The following is a 20269-nucleotide window of genomic DNA, read 5'->3' as shown; positions in this document are numbered from 1 at the left end:
AAATGGAGAGGGAGGTGCCATTTACTTCTTCCTTGTCACAGATGCAAGGACACAAAGGAACAGCACAGAGGTATGACATGGGAGGTTCAGAATGGATAGCAGGAAAAATTTATTTCTAGTGAAGGTGGTTGAAAACAGGAAGGGGCTTCCTAGTGAGGCAGCTCATGTCCCATGACTGTCAGTGTCCAAGGGACATTTGGACAATGCGCTTATAAATGTGCTTTATCTTTTTGTTAGCTCTCAGGCAGTTAAGTACATGGTCTTCGTAGGAACCTTCCACCTCCTATCCTATCCTATCCTATCCTATCCTATCCTATCCTATCCTATCCTATCCTATCCTATCCTATCCTATCCTATCCTATCCATGTTTCTCTACTCTACTCTACTCTACTCTACTCTACTCTACTCTACTCTACTCTACTCTACTCTACTCTACTCTACTCTACTCTACTCTTCTCTAGGAAAGAACGTAACAGAGCAGAGATCTATCAGAACCACCAAGGGTCAGAAATACATCAGAGAGACCTCTTTGGGAAGAGACCAGATGACAACATACAACTAGAAAAGGCCTTTGAGGGCTTCCACAGCATACTTCTTCACCCTGAAGGTGCCATATGAGGCGGCCACTATGGTGACAGTGGTTGTAAGCAAATCTCCAGTCAGAGGTCAAATCATAAAGACTGTGGTGCATGGGCTGCATCCCCCTGCAGGTAGCTCACGGAGTTCCTCTTCCCGCAGGTCTGGAGCTGCAGTGAGCATAGAAGTGCAGCAAAGCCTTTCCCAGCTCAGCAGCAAGGTGAGGCCTGTCCTTGCATCTCCAGCCTCTGTATGGTGCCCTTTGGAAATAGTTTGTGGCTGAGGCTGGGTGCCAGATAGAGGACAAAAGCACTTCTTGCATCCCTCCTCCTGTGTGTGGGGTGACGGGGTGCCTGGTACCACGTTCCTCTCTGAAGCTGGACCCCCACACTGCAACTTTTTTCTTGTCTTCCAGCACTGAAGGCACACGCCCACTGCTCTCCAGGAAGATGGAGCGGCTGCAGTGGGAATGGAGAGGAACGGGGAGCAGTGGTGCAGGGGTGCTGGGGTGCAAGTAGCACTTCCTAAAGGCAGTTGGGGTCCTGGTGATGCTTCCTGCTGTGGGGCACCACTCAGCTCCTGCGGGGGTAGGGGCTACCTGGGGACACGGCATCCTGGGGGCAGCTACATCTCCTCCACCGGCAGTGCAGGTGCAGTGATGCAGCTGGGTGCTGCTGCAGGTTGTGAGCAAGAAATGGCAGAAGCTGCACAAGTGTGATGTTCTCTGTCCTGCTAAGAGCAGTGTCGGTGGGACCCGGCACGTGGTGGAACCTTCCACTACCCCCATCCCAGTTCGCTGCTCCCCTGGGCCCTGAGCAGCTCTGGAGCCCCTGCTTCTCCCCCAGTTCTTGGCTGAGGCTGAGGCTTCCCAGGGTGGTGCTACTTATCAGCGGGCAGCCCTTTGGGACTGCATGCATTCTCCCACGGGTGGGGGGAGAGCTGCAGTGCCATCCCCCATCCAGCCTGCTTTCCAGAGTGCAAACAACAGCAGAACATCTACACTGAGAACAACAATTTATTTTCCAGGTGTTCCGGCAGATATGCTGGCAGCATTGGGCACAGATGGTCTTCTCTAAGTTCCTTAAAGACGAGACAACACGGAGGAAGACGAAAACATCTGACCACGACAAATCCATCCTGTTGAGAAAAAATGAAAGGATATGGGGAGAGGAGTGCCCTCCATACCCCATGCATGCAGGTAAGATGGGGCTTAGCCCTGAAGTTTTCAAGGGATCCCCATGCGTGCGGGCAAGGCTGGGGTGCCCTCCTGCTGAGGAGGGGACCCCGTGCGTGGAGGTGAGATGGGGCTTAGCTCTGAAGTTTTCAAGAGATCCCCATGCGTGCAGGCAAGGCTGGGGTGCCCTCCGGCTGGGGAGGGGACCCCGTGCGTGGAGGTGAGATGGGGCTTAGCTCTGAAGTTTTCAAGAGATCCCCATGCGTGCAGGCAATGCTGGGGTGCCCTCCGGCTGGGGAGGGGACCCCGTGCGTGGAGGTGAGATGGGGCTTAGCTCTGAAGTTTTCAAGAGATCCCCATGCGTGCAGGCAATGCTGGGGTGCCCTCCGGCTGGGGAGGGGACCCCGTGCGTGGAGGTGAGATGGGGCTTAGCTCTGAAGTTTTCAAGAGATCCCCATGCGTGCAGGCAATGCTGGGGTGCCCTCCGGCTGGGGAGGGGACCCAGTGCGTGGAGGTGAGATGGGGCTTAGCTCTGAAGTTTTCAAGAGATCCCCATGCGTGCAGGCAATGCTGGGGTGCCCTCCGGCTGGGGAGGGGACCCCGTGCGTGGAGGTGAGATGGGGCTTAGCTCTGAAGTTTTCAAGAGATCCCCATGCGTGCAGGCAATGCTGGGGTGCCCTCCGGCTGGGGAGGGGACCCCGTGCGTGGAGGTGAGATGGGGCTTAGCTCTGAAGTTTTCAAGAGATCCCCATGCGTGCAGGCAAGGCTGGGGTGCCCTCCGGCTGGGGAGGGGACCCCGTGCGTGGAGGTGAGATGGGGCTTAGCTCTGAAGTTTTCAAGAGATCCCCATGCGTGCAGGCAAGGCTGGGGTGCCCTCCGGCTGGGGAGGGGACCCCGTGCGTGGAGGTGAGATGGGGCTTAGCTCTGAAGTTTTCAAGAGATCCCCATGCGTGCGGGCAATGCTGGGGTGCCCTCCGGCTGGGGAGGGGACCCCGTGCGTGGAGGTGAGATGGGGCTTAGCTCTGAAGTTTTCAAGAGATCCCCATGCGTGCAGGCAAGGCTGGCGTGCCCTCCGGCTGGGGAGGGGACCCCGTGCGTGGAGGTGAGATGGGGCTTAGCTCTGAAGTTTTCAAGAGATCCCCATGCATGCAGGCAAGGCTGGGGTGCCCTCCGGCTGGGGAGGGGACCACGTGCGTGGAGGTGAGATGGGGCTTAGCTCTGAAGTTTTCAAGAGATCCCCATGCGTGCAGGCAATGCTGGGGTGCCCTCCGGCTGGGGAGGGGACCCCGTGCGTGGAGGTGAGATGGGGCTTAGCTCTGAAGTTTTCAAGAGATCCCCATGCGTGCAGGCAAGGCTGGGGTGCCCTCCGGCTGGGGAGGGGACCCCGTGCGTGGAGGTGAGATGGGGCTTAGCTCTGAAGTTTTCAAGAGATCCCCATGCATGCAGGCAATGCTGGGGTGCCCTCCGGCTGGGGAGGGGACCCCGTGCGTGGAGGTGAGATGGGGCTTAGCTCTGAAGTTTTCAAGAGATCCCCATGCATGCAGGCAATGCTGGGGTGCCCTCCGGCTGGGGAGGGGACCCCGTGCGTGGAGGTGAGATGGGGCTTAGCTCTGAAGTTTTCAAGAGATCCCCATGCGTGCAGGCAAGGCTGGGGTGCCCTCCGGCTGGGGAGGGGACCCCGTGCGTGGAGGTGAGATGGGGCTTAGCTCTGAAGTTTTCAAGAGATCCCCATGCGTGCAGGCAAGGCTGGGGTGCCCTCCGGCTGGGGAGGGGACCCCGTGCGTGGAGGTGAGATGGGGCTTAGCTCTGAAGTTTTCAAGAGATCCCCATGCGTGCAGGCAAGGCTGGGGTGCCCTCCGGCTGGGGAGGGGACCCCGTGCGTGGAGGTGAGATGGGGCTTAGCTCTGAAGTTTTCAAGAGATCCCCATGCGTGCAGGCAATGCTGGGGTGCCCTCCGGCTGGGGAGGGGACCCCGTGCGTGGAGGTGAGATGGGGCTTAGCTCTGAAGTTTTCAAGAGATCCCCATGCGTGCAGGCAAGGCTGGGGTGCCCTCCGGCTGGGGAGGGGACCCCGTGCGTGGAGGTGAGATGGGGCTTAGCCCTGAAGTTTTCGAGGGATCCCCATGCATGCGGGAAGGCTGGGGTGCCCTCCGGCTGGGGAGGGGACCCCGTGCGTGCAGGTGGGATGGGGCTTCGCCCTCGAGTTTTCGAGGGATCCCCTTGTGTGTGGGTGCGGCTGGGGTCCCTCCACCTGGTGTCAACGGTTTACCGCCTCTTTGGCCCGGTTCCGTGACCCTTGTCATTGTTTTATGACTTTTGGCTATCAGTATTACACACAGTAACATCGTGTAATGCACTGGGGGTTTTATTTGTAATGCTCAGTTCCAAATATTTGTCCGACAGAGGAGAACTACTTTTCCCCAGGTGGCTTTGTGGTCAGCAAGGAGATATAACTGTATGCAAGGTCACCTCATCCTTCTTCTTTCTATGCTCTTCTTCACCTGCATCAACTCCAAAGCAATTTAAACAGCAGCAACAATCCGACGTCGAGCAATGTCGTTTAGCAATCAGCAAAATACAATGAGAGAGATTGAGAGTTTGTCAGGTAAGGTAGGTCTTGTCACAACGCTGAGGTGTAGATCCAGTTCAGTTGAGCAGATGGATAACAGCAGACAGCAAATTGCAAATGGAGAAGTGCAGATGGAATAGAGCAGGCAAAGAAGAAGGATGAGGTGACCTTGCACACAGTTATATCTCCTCGCTGACCACATAGCCACCTGGGGAAATGTAGTTCTCCTCTGTCAGACAAATATTCGGAACTGAGCATTACAAATAAAACCCCCAGTGCATTACACGATGTAATGGTGTGTAATACTGATAGCCAAAAGTCATAAAGCTGTGACACCTGGGGAGGGGACCCCGTGCGTGGGGAATAGCCCCTGGTGAAGGGGTCTCTCCCCTGAGTGCGTGTCTGTGGTACCTGGTGCTTGTCGCATTTTCAGGCGCTCTGGCTGCTCCGTAGCTGAGGTGGCCTTGCTGCTCTTTGGCCTGTGTCTCTGCTAGCGTCTTCATGCCCGTCTGCTGGCTGCGGCCATGTACACCTATCTGAGGCTGAGCTTCTCCCTGCCGTTGTGCTTTGCCTTCAAGATCTCTTGTTTCACAAGCTCTCTCTGTTCAACTCCGTTATATCTAGGTGGGAAGAAATATAATCACAAGTTATTTTCTTGCAACTTCGGTGGTTCTGCGTCTTTCTTTCAGCCCACTCCCTCCCATGTTTATTTTCTGTTAGCTGTCAGTTACAATCTTGCCCGTACTGACAAAATTACGGGTTTACCACACTTAATTTTTCAGGAAGCTGTACATTTGCAGAAGCTGGCACAGCTTTCCATGAAAAAGAGCGCAGGAGGAGGAACGCGGGACGGAGATTAGGCTCGGCCTCCCCGCGCCGCGCCCCAGCGCCGCGTCTTCTGTCGCTCAACGGCCGAAGCAGACGGGCGGCGACGAAAGCTGCCGGCCGCCTTAATGCCGGAGGCAGTGCCGGCACTCGGGAGGACGGCAGAGCCCGGCGCTGCCCGGCTCGAAGCGCTCCCCGCCCGCCCGGCCCGTTTCCCCACCTGGCAGCGCGGCGTCGGCTCGGCTCCGGTTGCGGCACAGAGCCGTGCTTAGCGGCGTCACGGCAAGCAAGCCGCTAGCAACGGCACGCGTTCCAACGGGCTGCCACCCGCACAGCGCCCGCCCCAGCCGCGCGCCGCCCCGGCAACGGCTTCCTGCCCTCCTCCTCGCGCCTCCTCCTCTGTCTCTCCCGCAGCCGCGGCCGGGGCTGCCCGACGGAGCGGGGAGGTGCGGGCCGGGCCGGGCCGGGGCGGAGCGGGGAGGTGCGGGGCCGCGGCCGTCGGTACCTCCCGGGGCTCCGTCCGCAGCGCCGATCCGGGCTGCGCCCTTCAAAGCGGCGTCCGGGGCGCCGGCCTGCGGGCACGGCACCGCCATCCCCGGCTGTGGCCGGTTTTGTCCTCCCGTGATATTGGTTTAGCAATAAAGCAACTTGGATGATGACTATTCAAATAGCGTCCTTAGGGCAAACCGCGGAAGGACTCTTTGTGGGTCGGGGCTGAACGTGGCGGTGTGAGACTCTTTCCCAGCCGTAATGGTTCTGTGATTCTACCATTCCTTTGGAAGTGCGGGTTTACTCCTTCAAGTACCAAACTGCAGCTACGGAGAGCGCAGTAACGCTTCTCCGTTCAAGGCTGCTCTTCAAGGATGCCTTTCTGAGAGCACTAGAGCTGTCAGGATCCTTGTATTTCTCAGGTCCCTGAACTCTGCATCCCTAAACCTCTGCGTGGAGACTGGGGGAGTAAATCCCCTCCTTCCCCTTCCCGCCCACCGTAAGGGCAGAGCAAGTGATGCAGTGTATACTTGCCTTTGTACTGGGCTTGATATACTGAACACACCTTCAGCTTTGTTCACTTGAGTCTACTACTAGCAGTCACTAGCAGCCAGCGCCAGCATCCTGGCCCTGTACTGTTTGTGAGAAACGTGCAGACTTGATCAATTCAGAAACTTTGCAGTTGAGTATTAAACTGGACTTCGCAGAGGAAGGGGAAATGCTCGCTAAGGCTACCATCTAGTGGTAGTAAGAGGCAAAGACTTACAGAGGCAGCGGATTTCGATTCTGTAAAGCAAATGCCAACCCCATCGAGAAGCTGCTCATCAGCTCGCTCCTGTTCAAACAGATGATGCCCCTGAGCAGGACTGGGATGAGATCTCATGCGGCCCGGCATGTCCTAGCTATGTGGGGTGAGGCCACACGAAGGGAATCCTTGGTCCTGCACTTTGGCCGTAACAACCCCAGGCAGCGCTACAGGTCTGGGGCAGAGTGGCTGCCCTGCAAGAGTGTGTAGAGGAAACAGACCTGGGGGTATTGGTCCGTGCTGGGCTGAACGTGAGCCAGCAGTGTGCCCAGGTGGCCGTGAAAGCCAATGGCATCCTGGCTTGTATCAGAAATAGCATTGCCAGCAGGAGCAGGGAAGTGACCATCCCTCTGTTCTGAGCCCTGCTGAGGCTGCAGCTGGAGTACTGTGCTCACTTTTGGGCCCCTCACTGCAAGAAAGGCATGGAGGCCCTGGAGTGTGTCCAGAGAAGGGCAGCGAAGCTGGTGAGGGGTCTGGAGCACAAGTCTTACGAGGAGCAGCTCAGGAAGCTGGGATTGCGTAGCCTGGAGGGGAGTCAGGGGAGACCCTATCGCACTCTGCACCTGAAGGGAGGCTGAGGTGAGGTGGGGCTTGGCCTCTTCCTACCTAAAAGCCTTTTCAATATCAGCTGGTTTTCTTCCAACAACACATCAAAAATGTTTCGTGATACTTTTGTGCTTAAGTGTTTGCCTTCCCAGCTGACACAGTCAAATTTGTAGAAATCCTCACAGGGCACTACAGTGTCATACCTAGAATTCAGGAGTCTGGCCAAGAGTGCCAGAAGAAAAAAGAAAAAAAGAGGAAACTTATGATAAGATTTCTGTTTGATACAAGCTCCATTGCATACAGACTGTTGAACTCCCTGTAAGTTTTTGCTGAGGATGCAATAATATACCCTCTGTCTTTGACTTCACACCAAGGCTGCTTTGCACTGTGCAAGGGAGATTGTGTCAGTCAAAGACAGGCAGTTCATCCAGGGGTGGTGCCCTCCAGTGGTTCCAGCTCGGCAGCCACAGGTTGGATTACTCCGCCTTCTCTCTGTTTTCTCTCAAACAGCACGCACTGATTTGACCAGGCGACAAACAAGGAACTACTGGTGATGTTCACCCACAAAGCAAAAGGAGGACATGGTACAAAGAAGGTAAGGAGAAGAGGTTAATGCACGCAGGGAGGTGTTCAAGCATGGGAAACAAACGTTTCTTGGCAATGACAGCTTTTAAACAGGACAAAGACTTGCTTGTGGTGTATCTTGCTTTCATTGAAAACCTCCTTCATCCGGAATGCTGTGAACCCAATGGGTGTATGCTCTCACTTAGTGTCAGGGCCTTGTATCGACATCAGATACAACATCAACATCAGCTCTACTATTAAATTAACCACTCACAGATCAAAGCAAGATTTTCATGCTATGGTTTCAAACTGTGGTTTGTTAAAGTGGAAGGAGGTACGCAGAGTGGAAATGGACATGATCAAAACTAACAACTTTTTCCCTAGTTTCTCTAGTGAACCATTCATGACAGAAGTTGAAGAAAAATGCCTGTCAACCATGCTTGTTTTGGAGTAGGAGATACATGTACCCACCCATATAAACACAGCCTCAATATTAAGCTATCTGTACACGTCAGCATTTGTGTGGACTGTTCTGCAGGTAGCTTTTTAGTGAATTTGAAAGATAACTGACTATTTCAGGTCTCCACTCACAGCTTCCCCACTGCCCAGGAGAATGTGAGTTTTCTGTATATCAATGTAGTAGTTGGTATTAGAAAACTAGAACTATGCCTTCTCCCTAAGCTACTAGAAACTCACTATTGACTCGTGCCAGAAGGCTAACAGAAGGCCCAGTCCACTCCCATAGGCTTTGCTTCACGCCCTTTGTTTCCCATTCTCTTCCAAATACAGCAGGTTTCACAGGGCTATGAAATCTGCACCTAAGAACCAGCTTGCCATGAGGAGGCATGTCCTTTCCTAGCTTCTGCTGGTTTACGGAATCACCTTGAATACGCCTCCTGAAGAGATCCAAGCCAATTTGGAGCCCATAAAGCTGATTACAGGATGGTCTGGACTAGTGGTTCTTTATTGTGTTAGTGTGATAAGTTGAGTGAATCACAGAATTGCAGGAGCTGGAAGGGACCTCCAGAGATCATCAAGTCCAACCTCCCTGCCAAGCAGGCCCCCTACAACAGGCTGCACAGGAAAGGTGTCCAGGTGGGTCCTGAATGTCTCCAGAGGAGGAGAATCCACAGTCCCCCTGGACAGCCTGTTGAGCACTAATTTCATATATCTCCTCAAGAAATAGCTCCTGCATCCCAATCAAAGAATCAGAGTATTGTTTGTGTTGGAAGGGACCCTTCAAGGTCATCTGGTCCAAATCCCCTGCAATAAACATGGACGTCTACAGCTAGACCAAGTTGCTCAGCCTGATGTTGAATATACCCACAGACAAGACATCCCCACATCTTTGGGCAATCAGTTCCTGTGCTTCGCTACACTTAACACCAAAAACTTCTAGACCTCAATAGACGATATAAATGTCCCCTCTTTTAGTATGAAACCATTTCCCCTTGCTCTGCCACAACAGAACTGCTGAAGAGTCTGTCCCCTTCTTTCTTACTGCCCCAGTTTAGATACTGAAAGGGCACTAGCAGATCTCCCGGGAGTCTTCTCTTTTCCAGGCTGAACAGCCCCAGCTCTTTCATCCTGTCCTCATAGGAGAGGCTCTATCCCTAGCATCACATCTGTGGTCCTCCTCTGGAGGCACCTCAACAGATCCATGTCTCTCTTTTAATGAAGTCCCTGTAGGGGAGTTCAAATCATAGGATCATAGAATCCTAGAAACCTAGAATGGCCTGGGTTGAAAACAAACACAATGAACATCTAGTTTCAACCCCTCTGCTATGTGCAGGGTCACCAACCACCAGACCAGGCTGCCCAGAGCCACATCCAGCCTGGCCTTGAATGCCTCCAGGGATGGGGCTTCCACAGCCTCCCTGGGCAGCCTGTTCCAGTGCATCAATGCCCTCTGTGTGAAAAACTTCCCCCTAACATCTAACCTACATCTCCCCTGCCTCAGTTTAAAACCATTCCCCCTTGTTCTATCACTACCCACCCTTGAAACAGTCATTGCCCCTCCTCTTTATACTCTCCTTACAAATATTGGAAGGCTACAATGAGGTCTCCCTGAAGCCTTCTCTTCTCCAAGCTAAACAAACCCAGCTCCCTCAGCCTTTCCTCATAGGAGAGGTGCTCCAGCCCTCTGATCATCTCAGTTCCCCTCCTCTGGACCCTCTCCAAGAGCTCCACGTCCTTCCTGCTCACTGCTTCTATCTATGGGGGATGCTCCAAAAGTAACGCCTCCTCTTGAATTATGTTGTCCCACAATACCAAGAGTGGGGGTTGTTGGTACGGCAGTAGAGGTTGAACCTTCACACCGAGATTCCATTCTGTTTTCTTCCTGTGGAACAGTTGGCAGAAGAGGGGCAGTCCGTCAAATTGGTGTCTGATATGGGAGAGTGTAGGAAGGAAAAGCGTGGAACTGAATTCCTACATGCAGAAAAAATGGCATCCATTGATATTCTTCAGCACTTGCTGAACGCTTACGGAGAGATAAGAGCTGAACATTAACGCAGTGATGCAGTCTGTGGTGTGTTTCAGCAGTGCTGACAGCGATGCAAAAGACAAGCCATGCTCTGATGGCCATGCACATTTTAATGTGATGTGCAGGCTCTTGTTTGTTTCCCTTAGTTAATTCTCCACAAGACGGAGCTAGAACTATCTATGTGAAAATGTCAGCAATACAGCCTGCCAAACCTCGCAGGCTCGCCTCACCTTCGAAGCACTTGCAGCATCAGCTGCTGCGGAGAATCCGGTTCTCAGAGCCGCCGGGAACTGCCCTCATCCACTGCAACTACAAGCAGAAAACAAATTCCCTTCCTCTTTCCCTATATACCTGATATGTTCTGTGCCACGGAATTATTAAAAACGTAAAGAAATTCTCTTATGGTAGTGGGAAGATATAAGTGTCTCATTGCCTTGCTTGAATAATTAGCCAAAAATGCAGTCCCTTGTCTGCATGTTAGAGTGTTGCAGAACTGGATCAGGTTGCCCAGAGATGTTATGGAACCTCCTTTTCCGGAGATATTCAAGACCTATCCTGACACATATCTGTGTGACCTGCTGTAGGGAAGCAGTTTTAGCAGAGAAGAGTTGGACTCATTGATCTCTAGGGGTACCTTCCAACCCCTACAGTTCTGTGATTCTGTGTGATTCTGGGATTAGCATGCAAGAATAACCGATTTGTGCTGGGGAAGACAGAAAGTATTAGCAGAATTTCAGCAAAAACCTGTGCATAAATGATGAATGGAATTGAAAAATGAGTACTGTGATTCAGCACCTGCATTCAAAGATGCTCTTCTTCCATTTTAGTATTTGTGAGGTGTCGATTAAAACTAAGCACGGAAATTACTTGAAAGTACAGCCACACCTTTGAATCACTGGATGACACAGTGTTTAAATAGAGACTGTCAGAAATGATGAACCGTATTCAATCACACTACTCTCGCAAGCATTATTAGTATTTTAGTGATAACAACTTTTTTAAATTAAGAATTAAAATATTTCATCTTCATTTCTATTTCTTGTACGTTTTTTAATGTAAACAAGTAGAATATGTACATATTTACAGTGGTGCAATTATATACTGAGCAGTAAATAAGTTCGCCTATATTGGTAGTTGCATGCTTTGTACTGACAGGCATGTACAGTGAAAAACATTTGGAGGCTGCTGCCCTAGACAACCATGGATGGCATTGCAATACGTGTAAATCTAACTAGACAAAGAAACACTCTTCAAAAAAATACTTCAAAACTTCTGCTTTGAAATCTGCCCACAGACTCTACTGCACTACTTCCAGAAATCTCTGTGAATTCATTTCTAAAAGTCCTTTGTACTCATTCCTTAATGTCCTATCCTACTTACAAGAGATCCTTCTCAAGCTTTATCACTACACCAAATCTGTTCAATCTAAAGAACACTTAAAATTTTCCTTCTTATATCTGGAAAGTGTTTGAATTCCTTACTTTGAGCAAGTTAGCAGCATTTTTAAAATATGCACATTCCATCCTGGGGCAAGACACAGACTCTATGAACACTTGTGCCATTTCTCCCATACAACAGTGGCTGTGCTTGTCCAGATTTCAAATTGCTAAGGTGAATCTGGTATTTTTTTCCTTTGCAGGAGAGCAGAGCAATCCTGACATGAAAAAGCGTGCAAGCTTTTGGTAACTTCTCTGTCTTTACAGACGGGATCCCTCTATCTTCTTCCTCTACTAGATAGCAGTTAGAATCTCTGACAGTTGGAAGATCTAGCCTTATTTTCTTCCAGCCAGGATAAATAATCTATTGACTGTTATGCTCCAGCATAGTGAGCATATAAAAAATGGGATCTAGACATGGAAATCTGTGCTTCTCCATCAATTATCTGGCAGAAATGAGATGCTAATCTCTGTAATCTATACCTGTTGCATCATTTGGCTTTTGTGTGGCTGGTCCTTACAGGTATGGCTGAGAGGTAAGGTTGAACCTACATCCTTTGTTTTGTTAGGAAAAGTCAAGCAGAAGCCAAGGTCAGAATGTCCTTCCTGCAAGCCTATGGCCCACAATGACAATTCTTACTCAACAGTTGCACATGTGAAGAAAGTAGAATACTGTTAACTTCATGATACTGAGCAAGAGCAATTAGATTAGTCTCCTCAAGCAGTTTCTAGAGACTTCAGGGGCTTGTGTACAAAATTTAATTCACTCTATACTTTATGAAAATGTCTTCCATTTCTTGCATTTTCTGAGACAGAAATGTTTTTTTTTTTCCTACCCTCACGTATACGTATGGGGTGCAATCCTGACATGAAAAAGTCTGCAAGCTTTTGGAAACTTCTCTGTCTTTGCATACATAAATTCCGAGGGCTCTGTGAAAACTGACTGTGGATTAAAACTTAAAAACTTAGAAATGCATCGAGCCCTTTAAATTCAAATTCTTTCTCTAATATGAAACGACAGTAAGAGAATCCTTATCATATTTGCATACTTTGAGATAGCAGCTGGCTATTAATCATCAAAAATGTAGAATAAAGTAAATATTTAAGGGCTTAATATGAGAGTTCCTCCTCTGAGATAAGTATGTGACCATGTGATGAGAACATCTAGCTGAGTTTAATATTCCTTAGCATAGCTAGAGCTTTTAGGAGCCTATGAAAAGCTGAGTGAAACTTGTGAGTTCTTAAGAACTGCAATGTCCAGTTTATTTTCTCCTTTTTGTCTAATAATTGCTATAACTGAGTAATGATGGGACTTCTAGGAAATGGGACTATCTTGGCTGTCAGTTCAACTAGTTGCATCAGGAGCAAAATATTGTCCTCCTATGAGGTGACTGTGATCTTTCTGGGTTTATCCAGGTTCTTTTCTCAGTTCTGGATGATGCTGGGTTTCTTCCTAAGTCTTTTTTGTCAACCTTCCCCTCATAAAGGAAATGTATTTGTAACCTTTATAGTTACAGGTTTTTATATTCCTGAACTCTTCTAGTTTTTGCTTTGCTGCCTGGCTTAGTGTCTTCTGTTGCATCAAGGTTGCCAGTTTTACTCAGTCATTCTTATCTGTCTGAAGCCAAGGATGCTGACAGCATCATCCCTATTTTCCTTTGCAACCTCTCTTCCTTTCTCCTGGGATAACTGCAACACACATGGCAGCTTCACCACTCCTTTTACCATGACAAACTCTTCAGAAAGGATAGCCACAAGGAAAGCTAAGATTTTGGTTTTGATCCTTTTCTGTAATGTTGGTATAGCTTTGCCTTCAATAATGTTTGTTTTTTCAAGTGTCCTGCTGATTAGATCTCTGTGGAGGCACACCAGACATGCAAAATAATGCAACTGGCTTCAAGGATCCCTGCTTAGGAGCTCTTATTGGTTCCATCAAGACAGTCTTCTCCTTCCTCCTCCTGTATATTACAAATGTGATTGCTTTGATTCTCATTTTATCTGACACTTTCATGTCTTTGAGCACTGAGGAAGCTGTATGTGTTGTTGTAGTGGCTGCCTGTCCTGCAGGACAATCTATGGTCTTAATCTGGAGCAACCCCAAATTTCGAGAGTTGCTCACCAGCGCTTTGTGCCACATGAGCTGTTGTGTCAGAGCTAGATGCAGTTGAAAGAACAGGGCTAGTCTGTTCTTTCCAATTTAGATCCAAATCAATGAGATCGAAGTCACTGTAGTAACAAAATAATAAAAAGATGTAAGAATAGATTATAGCCCCAAAATTGAATCATGAAGAAGCTGATATGTTACTTTGCTTGAATGTGATTCTTGCGATGAATAATTTTCTAAGTTTCCTCCTTTTTTAAAAAGATGATTGCCTGTGGAATATAGATACTCTATTTCTTGTGTTTTCTTTAGTAATCACCATTGTTTGTCTGAGCAGAAAAAAACAAGGCTAAGACTCAGACAATAATTAAATCTCATGAGATGGTTTATGTTCAGGCTTACAAATCAGATTCTCGTTATCTTATTAGAACAGATATGCTTAAGCACAAGCATGCTCAAATTTAATGTGGGAATATGAGGCTTGAAAATAGATTCTGGCAAGTACAGGGACCTGCTGAGGAGCCACTTTGGGAAATGCTTTGGAAATTTGGGAATTGCAGGGGTTTGAAGGGACCTCCAGAGATCATCAGGTCCAACCTCCCTGCCAAGCAGGCCCCCTACAGCAGGCTGCACATATAGGAATCTAGGCAGACTCTAACAGTGGAATATTCAAGTTAATTCAGTAAAGAATGACACAAACCTTTCTAGCTTCCTGTGATCATGCAGTGAAGTAGTAATCAGCATCTGTGTTCCTCCCAAAAAAGATGCATTAGCAAATTCTCTAAAAGTAGTTCTATAATTAGAAATAACAGGAAAAAGACTTTTCTTAATATTAAACTTTACTGAAAAATGAATTTAAATGTTAGTATTTCATGTTTCGCTGTGGAGAATTAGCTCCTTGAATTCAGAAGCAGTGTGGATTTAAACAAAAATATTTAAATATTTGTTACAAAACTCTTCAAATGTTTCTAGAAATTAGGACATCTCTGTAAAATGTCTCACTTCATGAAAGCGTGTCCTGTAATACTTTTCTACACATGGATTCCTTTGGCTTTAGAAATGAATTGCAATTTCCTTGACAAATCACATATTTGTGAGTCTGAAACACGGCACATAATCTTTTGCACTAGAACTGGATGTATGAACATTTTCAGGTGGAGTGAAAATTTGACTTTCATACGTGGCTCGATCTTCTGTTATGATTGACACAGGACTGAGTCCATTCTCTTGTACAGTATCTGGTTGATGTCTCACAGTCAATCTGTTTGAAGAAATGTATGTGTATTTAATTGGAGTTTGCACTGAAATGTGATTTTTTTAAATACTTAAATCCAGACAAGAAATTTTAAAATCCAGATAAAAAAAAACAAAACATTTTTCTTGTAGTTTATCTTCTCCTTGCAGTATAAACTGGTTTGATCCATCCTCTCTCCCCTGTGTGCTGTCCATTTCCCAGTCTTAGGGAAAGAAATTATGATCTGTCTGAGAACAGTAACAAGCAAGATGTATGAATTTATTTAACCCAGAATAACACAGATATTTTGTCCTTCTTCAGGCAGAGTCATTAGTTATGCAGCTACTCAGCAGGATATCCTGAGCAGGCTCTATCACATCAGTTGCCTTTCTTTTCACTTGTCCCCCTAATGAATAAACAATCTAGTCATGTTACTTAGTAAACATGACATTTGACAGGGATTCCTGTGTTGTTTTTCAAACTCTTCCCTCCAAAGCTTTCCTTGCATTGTGTTAAGTAAGAATACTATCTGTGCAGTAATATGCATCTTGCAACCTAAGAGGGAAAGTAGATAGAATTACTGGAAGGCAAGTTTCTAGAGGACTACCTTCTAGTCTACTTTCTGGTCTACCTTTCTTTCTATAACTAACGAGGTAACCTAACTGCCATGTTAATAACACCGATTTAAAATGTGTTTCATAAACAGTTTACTAAATCCTTCTCACTGTTTGACGAATGATTAAATAAGATTGAAATGCATTTGTACAAGGGGAAAAAATACATTTGCTAGTAGGAACAAAGTAGTTACCCAAGTCAGTGATTCTTTCAAGTCATGAATTTTATCTAATAGTAGGTGCTTTTCTCTCTTATTTAAGGCTGGTTTATAAGCTAGAAGTTGGTTTTGTTTCCTTCATCTTGAACTTACCAATTTGCAAGGTGAAATAAGTTTGAAATTTGTCTTATCAGATGCTTCTGAAGTGTCCCAACTATTCCATACACACCTACACTACTTAGGGGTACTGCCAGCTGTACACAGTAAATAAAATTGGGAAACAAGTTAAGTTCACAGCTCATCCTACTGTAACACTATCTTGATTAGATTATATAAATCATGTAGTGTTGTAGTTATTTTCATTGAAAATTAAAAAAAAAAAAAAAAATCCAAGATTTTCTGAGAAATTGCTGCAGTGTAGTGTGAAAAAGAATGCTAGCACTTAGAACAAAGTTCCTTTCCATTAGGAAGGCTTTTCTGTATTTCTGTAAGTTGCTGGTTTAATTAGAAATCTTTCTTTTGGCCTAAGGAGCAGAATCACAGAATTGTATGTGTTGGAAAGGACCTCCAGAAATCATTGAGTTCAATCCCTGCCAAAGCAGGCTCCCTACAGCAGACTGCACATGTAGGCATCTAGGCAGGTCTTGAATATTGCCAGAGAAGGAGAATCCACAACCTCCCTGGGCAGCCTGTTCCAGTGCTCCGTCACCCTCACTATGAAGAAGTTCCTTTGCATATTGGTGCAGAACTTCCTATGCTCCAGTTTATGGCCATTTCCCCTTGCCCTATTCCCACAGACCTCTGAAAAGAGGTTGGCCATGTCCCTTTGACTCCCACAGTTCAGATTTTTATGAACATTAATAAGATCCCTTCTCAAATTTCTTTTCTCACAGCAGAACAGACCCAAGTTGCTCAGCCTTTCCTCATAGGGGAGATGCTATACTAAGCTTAGAGAGAAAAAATTTAACTTCAGTTATAGAATCATAGAATTGCTTGATTTGGAATGGACCTCAGGGATCATCAAGCTCCAACCCCCCTGCCACAGGTAGGGCTGCCAACCTCCCCATTTAATACTAGACCAGGCTGCCCAGGGCCCCATCCAACCTGGCCTTGAACACCTCAGGGACTGGGCATCCACAGCCTCTCTGGGCAGCCTGTTCCAGCACCCCGCTACTCTCTTGGTAAAGAACTTATCTTCAGGTAGTTGCAAAGTTTTGTTTGGAATGAATCTAGATTTCACTATGGGCAGTTCATAATGATGGCATATATGTGTTTGTGAAAGCTTAGGAGCAGTTAACATCAGCTCCTCCAAGAAAGCAGGAAATTTCTGATAAAAGTATTAGTCAAATAATGCAGATTGTTGCAGCATAAACACAGTAAAGGGTACAAGTAATTATAATATTCATATTGATTTCTAAACCATTTTTTAAGGGGCATAAAAGGAGACCTGTGTAGAAATAAGATCTTTCCCAGTAAAAACATTAACTTAAACATAACTTGGCTTCCTACCTGTTTTTGTGTGTGTGTGCAAACAGTTGCCCTGAAGGTACGTATTTTGTCAAAACCACTGTCTGCAGAAATCACATCTGTAGGACTTCTAAATTTCAACTTCTGCACTCATACATAGGTGCTCAGATTCAAAGACAGAAGAGACAGACATCATATTTGATGGTATAGGAGGAGTTAGCTACCAATTCTTTTCCAACATGTTTTGAACAAAGCCTAAGAAGATCACACTGCATAAGAGTAAGGCATGAAGTAACTCACACACTCTAAAGGAAAGAAAGAAAGCTGAGGAAGAAAACAAACAAGATGCATAATAAGTGCAGGACGGAGACAGCAAGAGAGTCAGAGCAAAATAGATTATTGTATGACAGATTATGAGTACAGAAGATGAGAAATCAAAAGGGAAAATGTTAATTGGTGGAGCTTCAGCTTTTTTCAGTGCTCTGTATTATCTCTTCTCATCATCTGAGTATGTGCTTCTTCCCTAGTAATGTCAGAGGTAACTTCACCTTTCGGCTCCTGGACAGACAGGATCATCAAAGTCTTCATTGTCTGGCACTTCCCATGCAGACATAGGAGAATTAGGGCACTTTTATTTGTAGCTCATGTCAATCCTCAGTTGATTGGTTCTGTAATAGCAAAGGTAGGTCATCTTCTGGAAGAGTAGCAGTGAGGGTAACACGTTCATAAGCATTCCAGATGCTCGAATAACAATATAGCCTTTCTTAGGAAGCTCAAAGGTGAGAGAAGGACATTGAATGATACAAGAGTTTCAGACACCTTTGGATTTCCCCTGCTCATCTGAAAAAATAAAAAAATAAAAATAGATTAAAAGACTGTAATTTTGAGGAAATTACAGGTATTTCTTTGTTCAGGATTTTTAGCAGAGTAATTTAGTCTTTGAATCACAACATAAATGAGGCAAAATTGTATATATTCCTGTGCTCATTGAAACACATTGAAACACAAACAATTCTCAACAGTTAAGTGGATGACTTGAAGCCCTACACACACTTTTTAATGTATCCAGTATTCTAATTTATAAGTGAATGAAAGACAATCTTTCAAATTGTTTTGAAAATCCTTTGTACAGTTATCCTATAACTGCATAATTACTTGCTTTTAATAATTTCTTACTGTAACTGGTATTATTAACTTCACCCTATGTTTATTTGTTGTTTCAGACACTTAGAAGATAATTTCTTCTGAACAATTTTAACTTTGACATTTGTGGGGAAAACTTATATAAATGATAAAATAAAAGTTTATGTAAACTGTCATTAGTCCTTTTAATTACTTTAAAAAGTAATTTCTTTTGTCAATCACACTATTTCTGCAAGGCAGAATAAGACTAACTCTCACTATTTCCATGGTTATCATGCTGTGAGAAAGACAGATACTAAACAGAGATCTCAAAAGCACTGGAAGAAGCTTGTGATATTTGCTAAGGTGCCACATTGTCTTTGCAGTATATTTGTGCCTATAACTTCAGTTCTTCAAGTATCAAAAAAAGTGCTCTGTCCTATTTCTTCCTTGAATTCTGGAGGGATTAAATAAAACCTAGGTAAAGCAGTTCTTATATTTCCTATGTGTTACGTATGACCTTCCTGTGCCTACTATAAATCAATAGAATTGAGCAGCTCCAAAGACTAAATCACAATTGCCTTGTTTTCATTCGTATTTAGTAGGAGAGAAATGTGATTCTCTTTCCTTTCCTTGTCTACTATCTTGAGTACTTCTTCATGGGAGACAACCACAATTAAATGTTGTCTTCAGCATGATAATATGCAAAGAAACCATGCTCAGGATTTTCTTAACCTCTGGATATTTACTAACTGTGGAGTGAGTTGATCAAGGAGGAGGTTCTCTCCACTCACTTCGTAGGGATCCTTCATAGTATAATATTAACTGGAAATAACAGAGATCTTGAGCAAGGAGAATGGAGTCCTTGTTTCCAGATCCTTTCCTATCCATGGATTATTAGTTTTACATGACACATTTGCTGGACAAGAATCTAGTAGAAATTGGGGGAAAAAAAGCAAAACAAAACACCACAACATGTGAAATTCTACAAATACAGATTTCAATTTCTTCCTGGGAATCTGATGTCATATTCATCTTTGAGTTACCCACTCTTGGCCTACATTATTCAACAGAACAATCCTAGGTGTTCTCTGTTCTTATATAGGCTACTGCTTCCCTGTGGGGATCCTATCACCTTGTGTTACCAAATCAGTTTCTTACAAGAGCCTTGGATATTGATTTTAGAGAGCTCTGCTATACCTCAGGGTGTAAGATATTCAGTTCATTATAGGCTGTTCAGCTGCCAATTACAGAAAATATATACAGATAAAAACTAACTGGCAAAGCTTGCAGTAATTTATTTCCTGTTCTTTCTGGGTGCAAGATGCAATTATACAGAAAGATGATGTATTTGTTGACCAATTAAAGAGTTAAATTATACAAATAGGACACGCAAACAGCTGTTCACTGTAGTTTGCATCTTTGAGATTACTGACTGGGCATCTATAATCAAATCAGTCTTCTAATGAGTGAAGAAAGAGAGAAAATAGTATCTTTGAGGCTTCCCCAGAGTTTTGGGCTCATTAACTTAAAAGCAGCACTATCATACCAATTTTAATTTGTTTAATGCCTTTTTTACTAATGATAAACACACGAAAGGTAGGAAATAAACTAAGAGAATGTGTTGAAAAAAATATATAATTATAATATATATGTAGTATATAACATAAAAATATAATAACCATATAGTTTGCAATGTCTCTCTTTGTGGAAGTGGAAGTGATTACTTCCACAAAGACAAATATATACACCAAATTCTGCTTCTTGATGCTTTGTTGTTTTTTTGTTTTGTTTTTTTAACCTGAATTGGACTTCATCAAACTTATTTTGTCCCATAAAGTAGACAGATATATCTCTTTAGGTTATGATTCACATATGGCAACAAATATAACTGAAGTAAACAAGCTGTTCATTACAGAGATGGAAATGAAAAAAAAATCAACTGTTGCATCAGTATAAGCTAATAACTACAAAAGAAAAAAAAAATTGTAAGGGGCCATAAAATATTTTTTAAATCTAGTAAAACATGAATTATAATCCCAAGATATAGTGGAGCCCAAAACTGCACATAATATTCAAGATGAGGCTGCACCAACACTAAACTT

General features: G+C 45.5%; 2 protein-coding genes across 4 annotated transcripts; one reads left to right on the top strand and one right to left on the bottom strand.

Moving 5' to 3' along the window:
• Nucleotides 1-814: 814 nt before the first annotated feature.
• LOC125703815 (translation initiation factor IF-2-like) lies at nt 815-5780 on the bottom strand. 3 transcript variants are annotated; one of them, XM_048968801.1, is made up of 3 exons: nt 5364-5774; nt 4730-4938; nt 815-1713 (listed from the first exon to the last, which is right to left on the bottom strand). In XM_048968801.1, exons 2-3 carry the CDS (start codon nt 4819-4821, stop codon nt 1149-1151), a joined length of 657 nt encoding a protein of 218 aa, XP_048824758.1. In that variant the 5' UTR covers nt 4822-4938; nt 5364-5774; the 3' UTR covers nt 815-1148. The 3 variants fall into 3 exon arrangements, with proteins under 3 accessions (XP_048824758.1, XP_048824767.1, XP_048824777.1); XM_048968810.1 differs by lacking the exon at nt 5364-5774 and adding an exon at nt 5111-5346; XM_048968820.1 differs by having other exon boundaries at nt 1574-1713; nt 5364-5780.
• LOC125703801 (taste receptor type 2 member 40-like) lies at nt 1674-18916 on the top strand. Its single transcript, XM_048968778.1, is given in 7 exon segments — nt 1674-1774; nt 7494-7578; nt 11672-12767; nt 12770-12978; nt 12980-13082; nt 13085-13340; nt 13342-18916. Coding segments are annotated over 5 exon segments (909 nt in total). The 5' UTR covers nt 1674-1774; nt 7494-7578; nt 11672-12721; the 3' UTR covers nt 13637-18916.
• The last annotated feature ends 1353 nt before the right edge of the window (nt 18917-20269 follow it).

Source organism: Lagopus muta, chromosome 1 (genome assembly GCF_023343835.1).
Source record: "Lagopus muta isolate bLagMut1 chromosome 1, bLagMut1 primary, whole genome shotgun sequence".
Taxonomy (NCBI): Eukaryota; Metazoa; Chordata; class Aves; order Galliformes; family Phasianidae; genus Lagopus; species Lagopus muta.
Note: the sequence above shows the minus strand (reverse complement) of the source record. Positions and strands in the feature narration are given on the sequence as shown.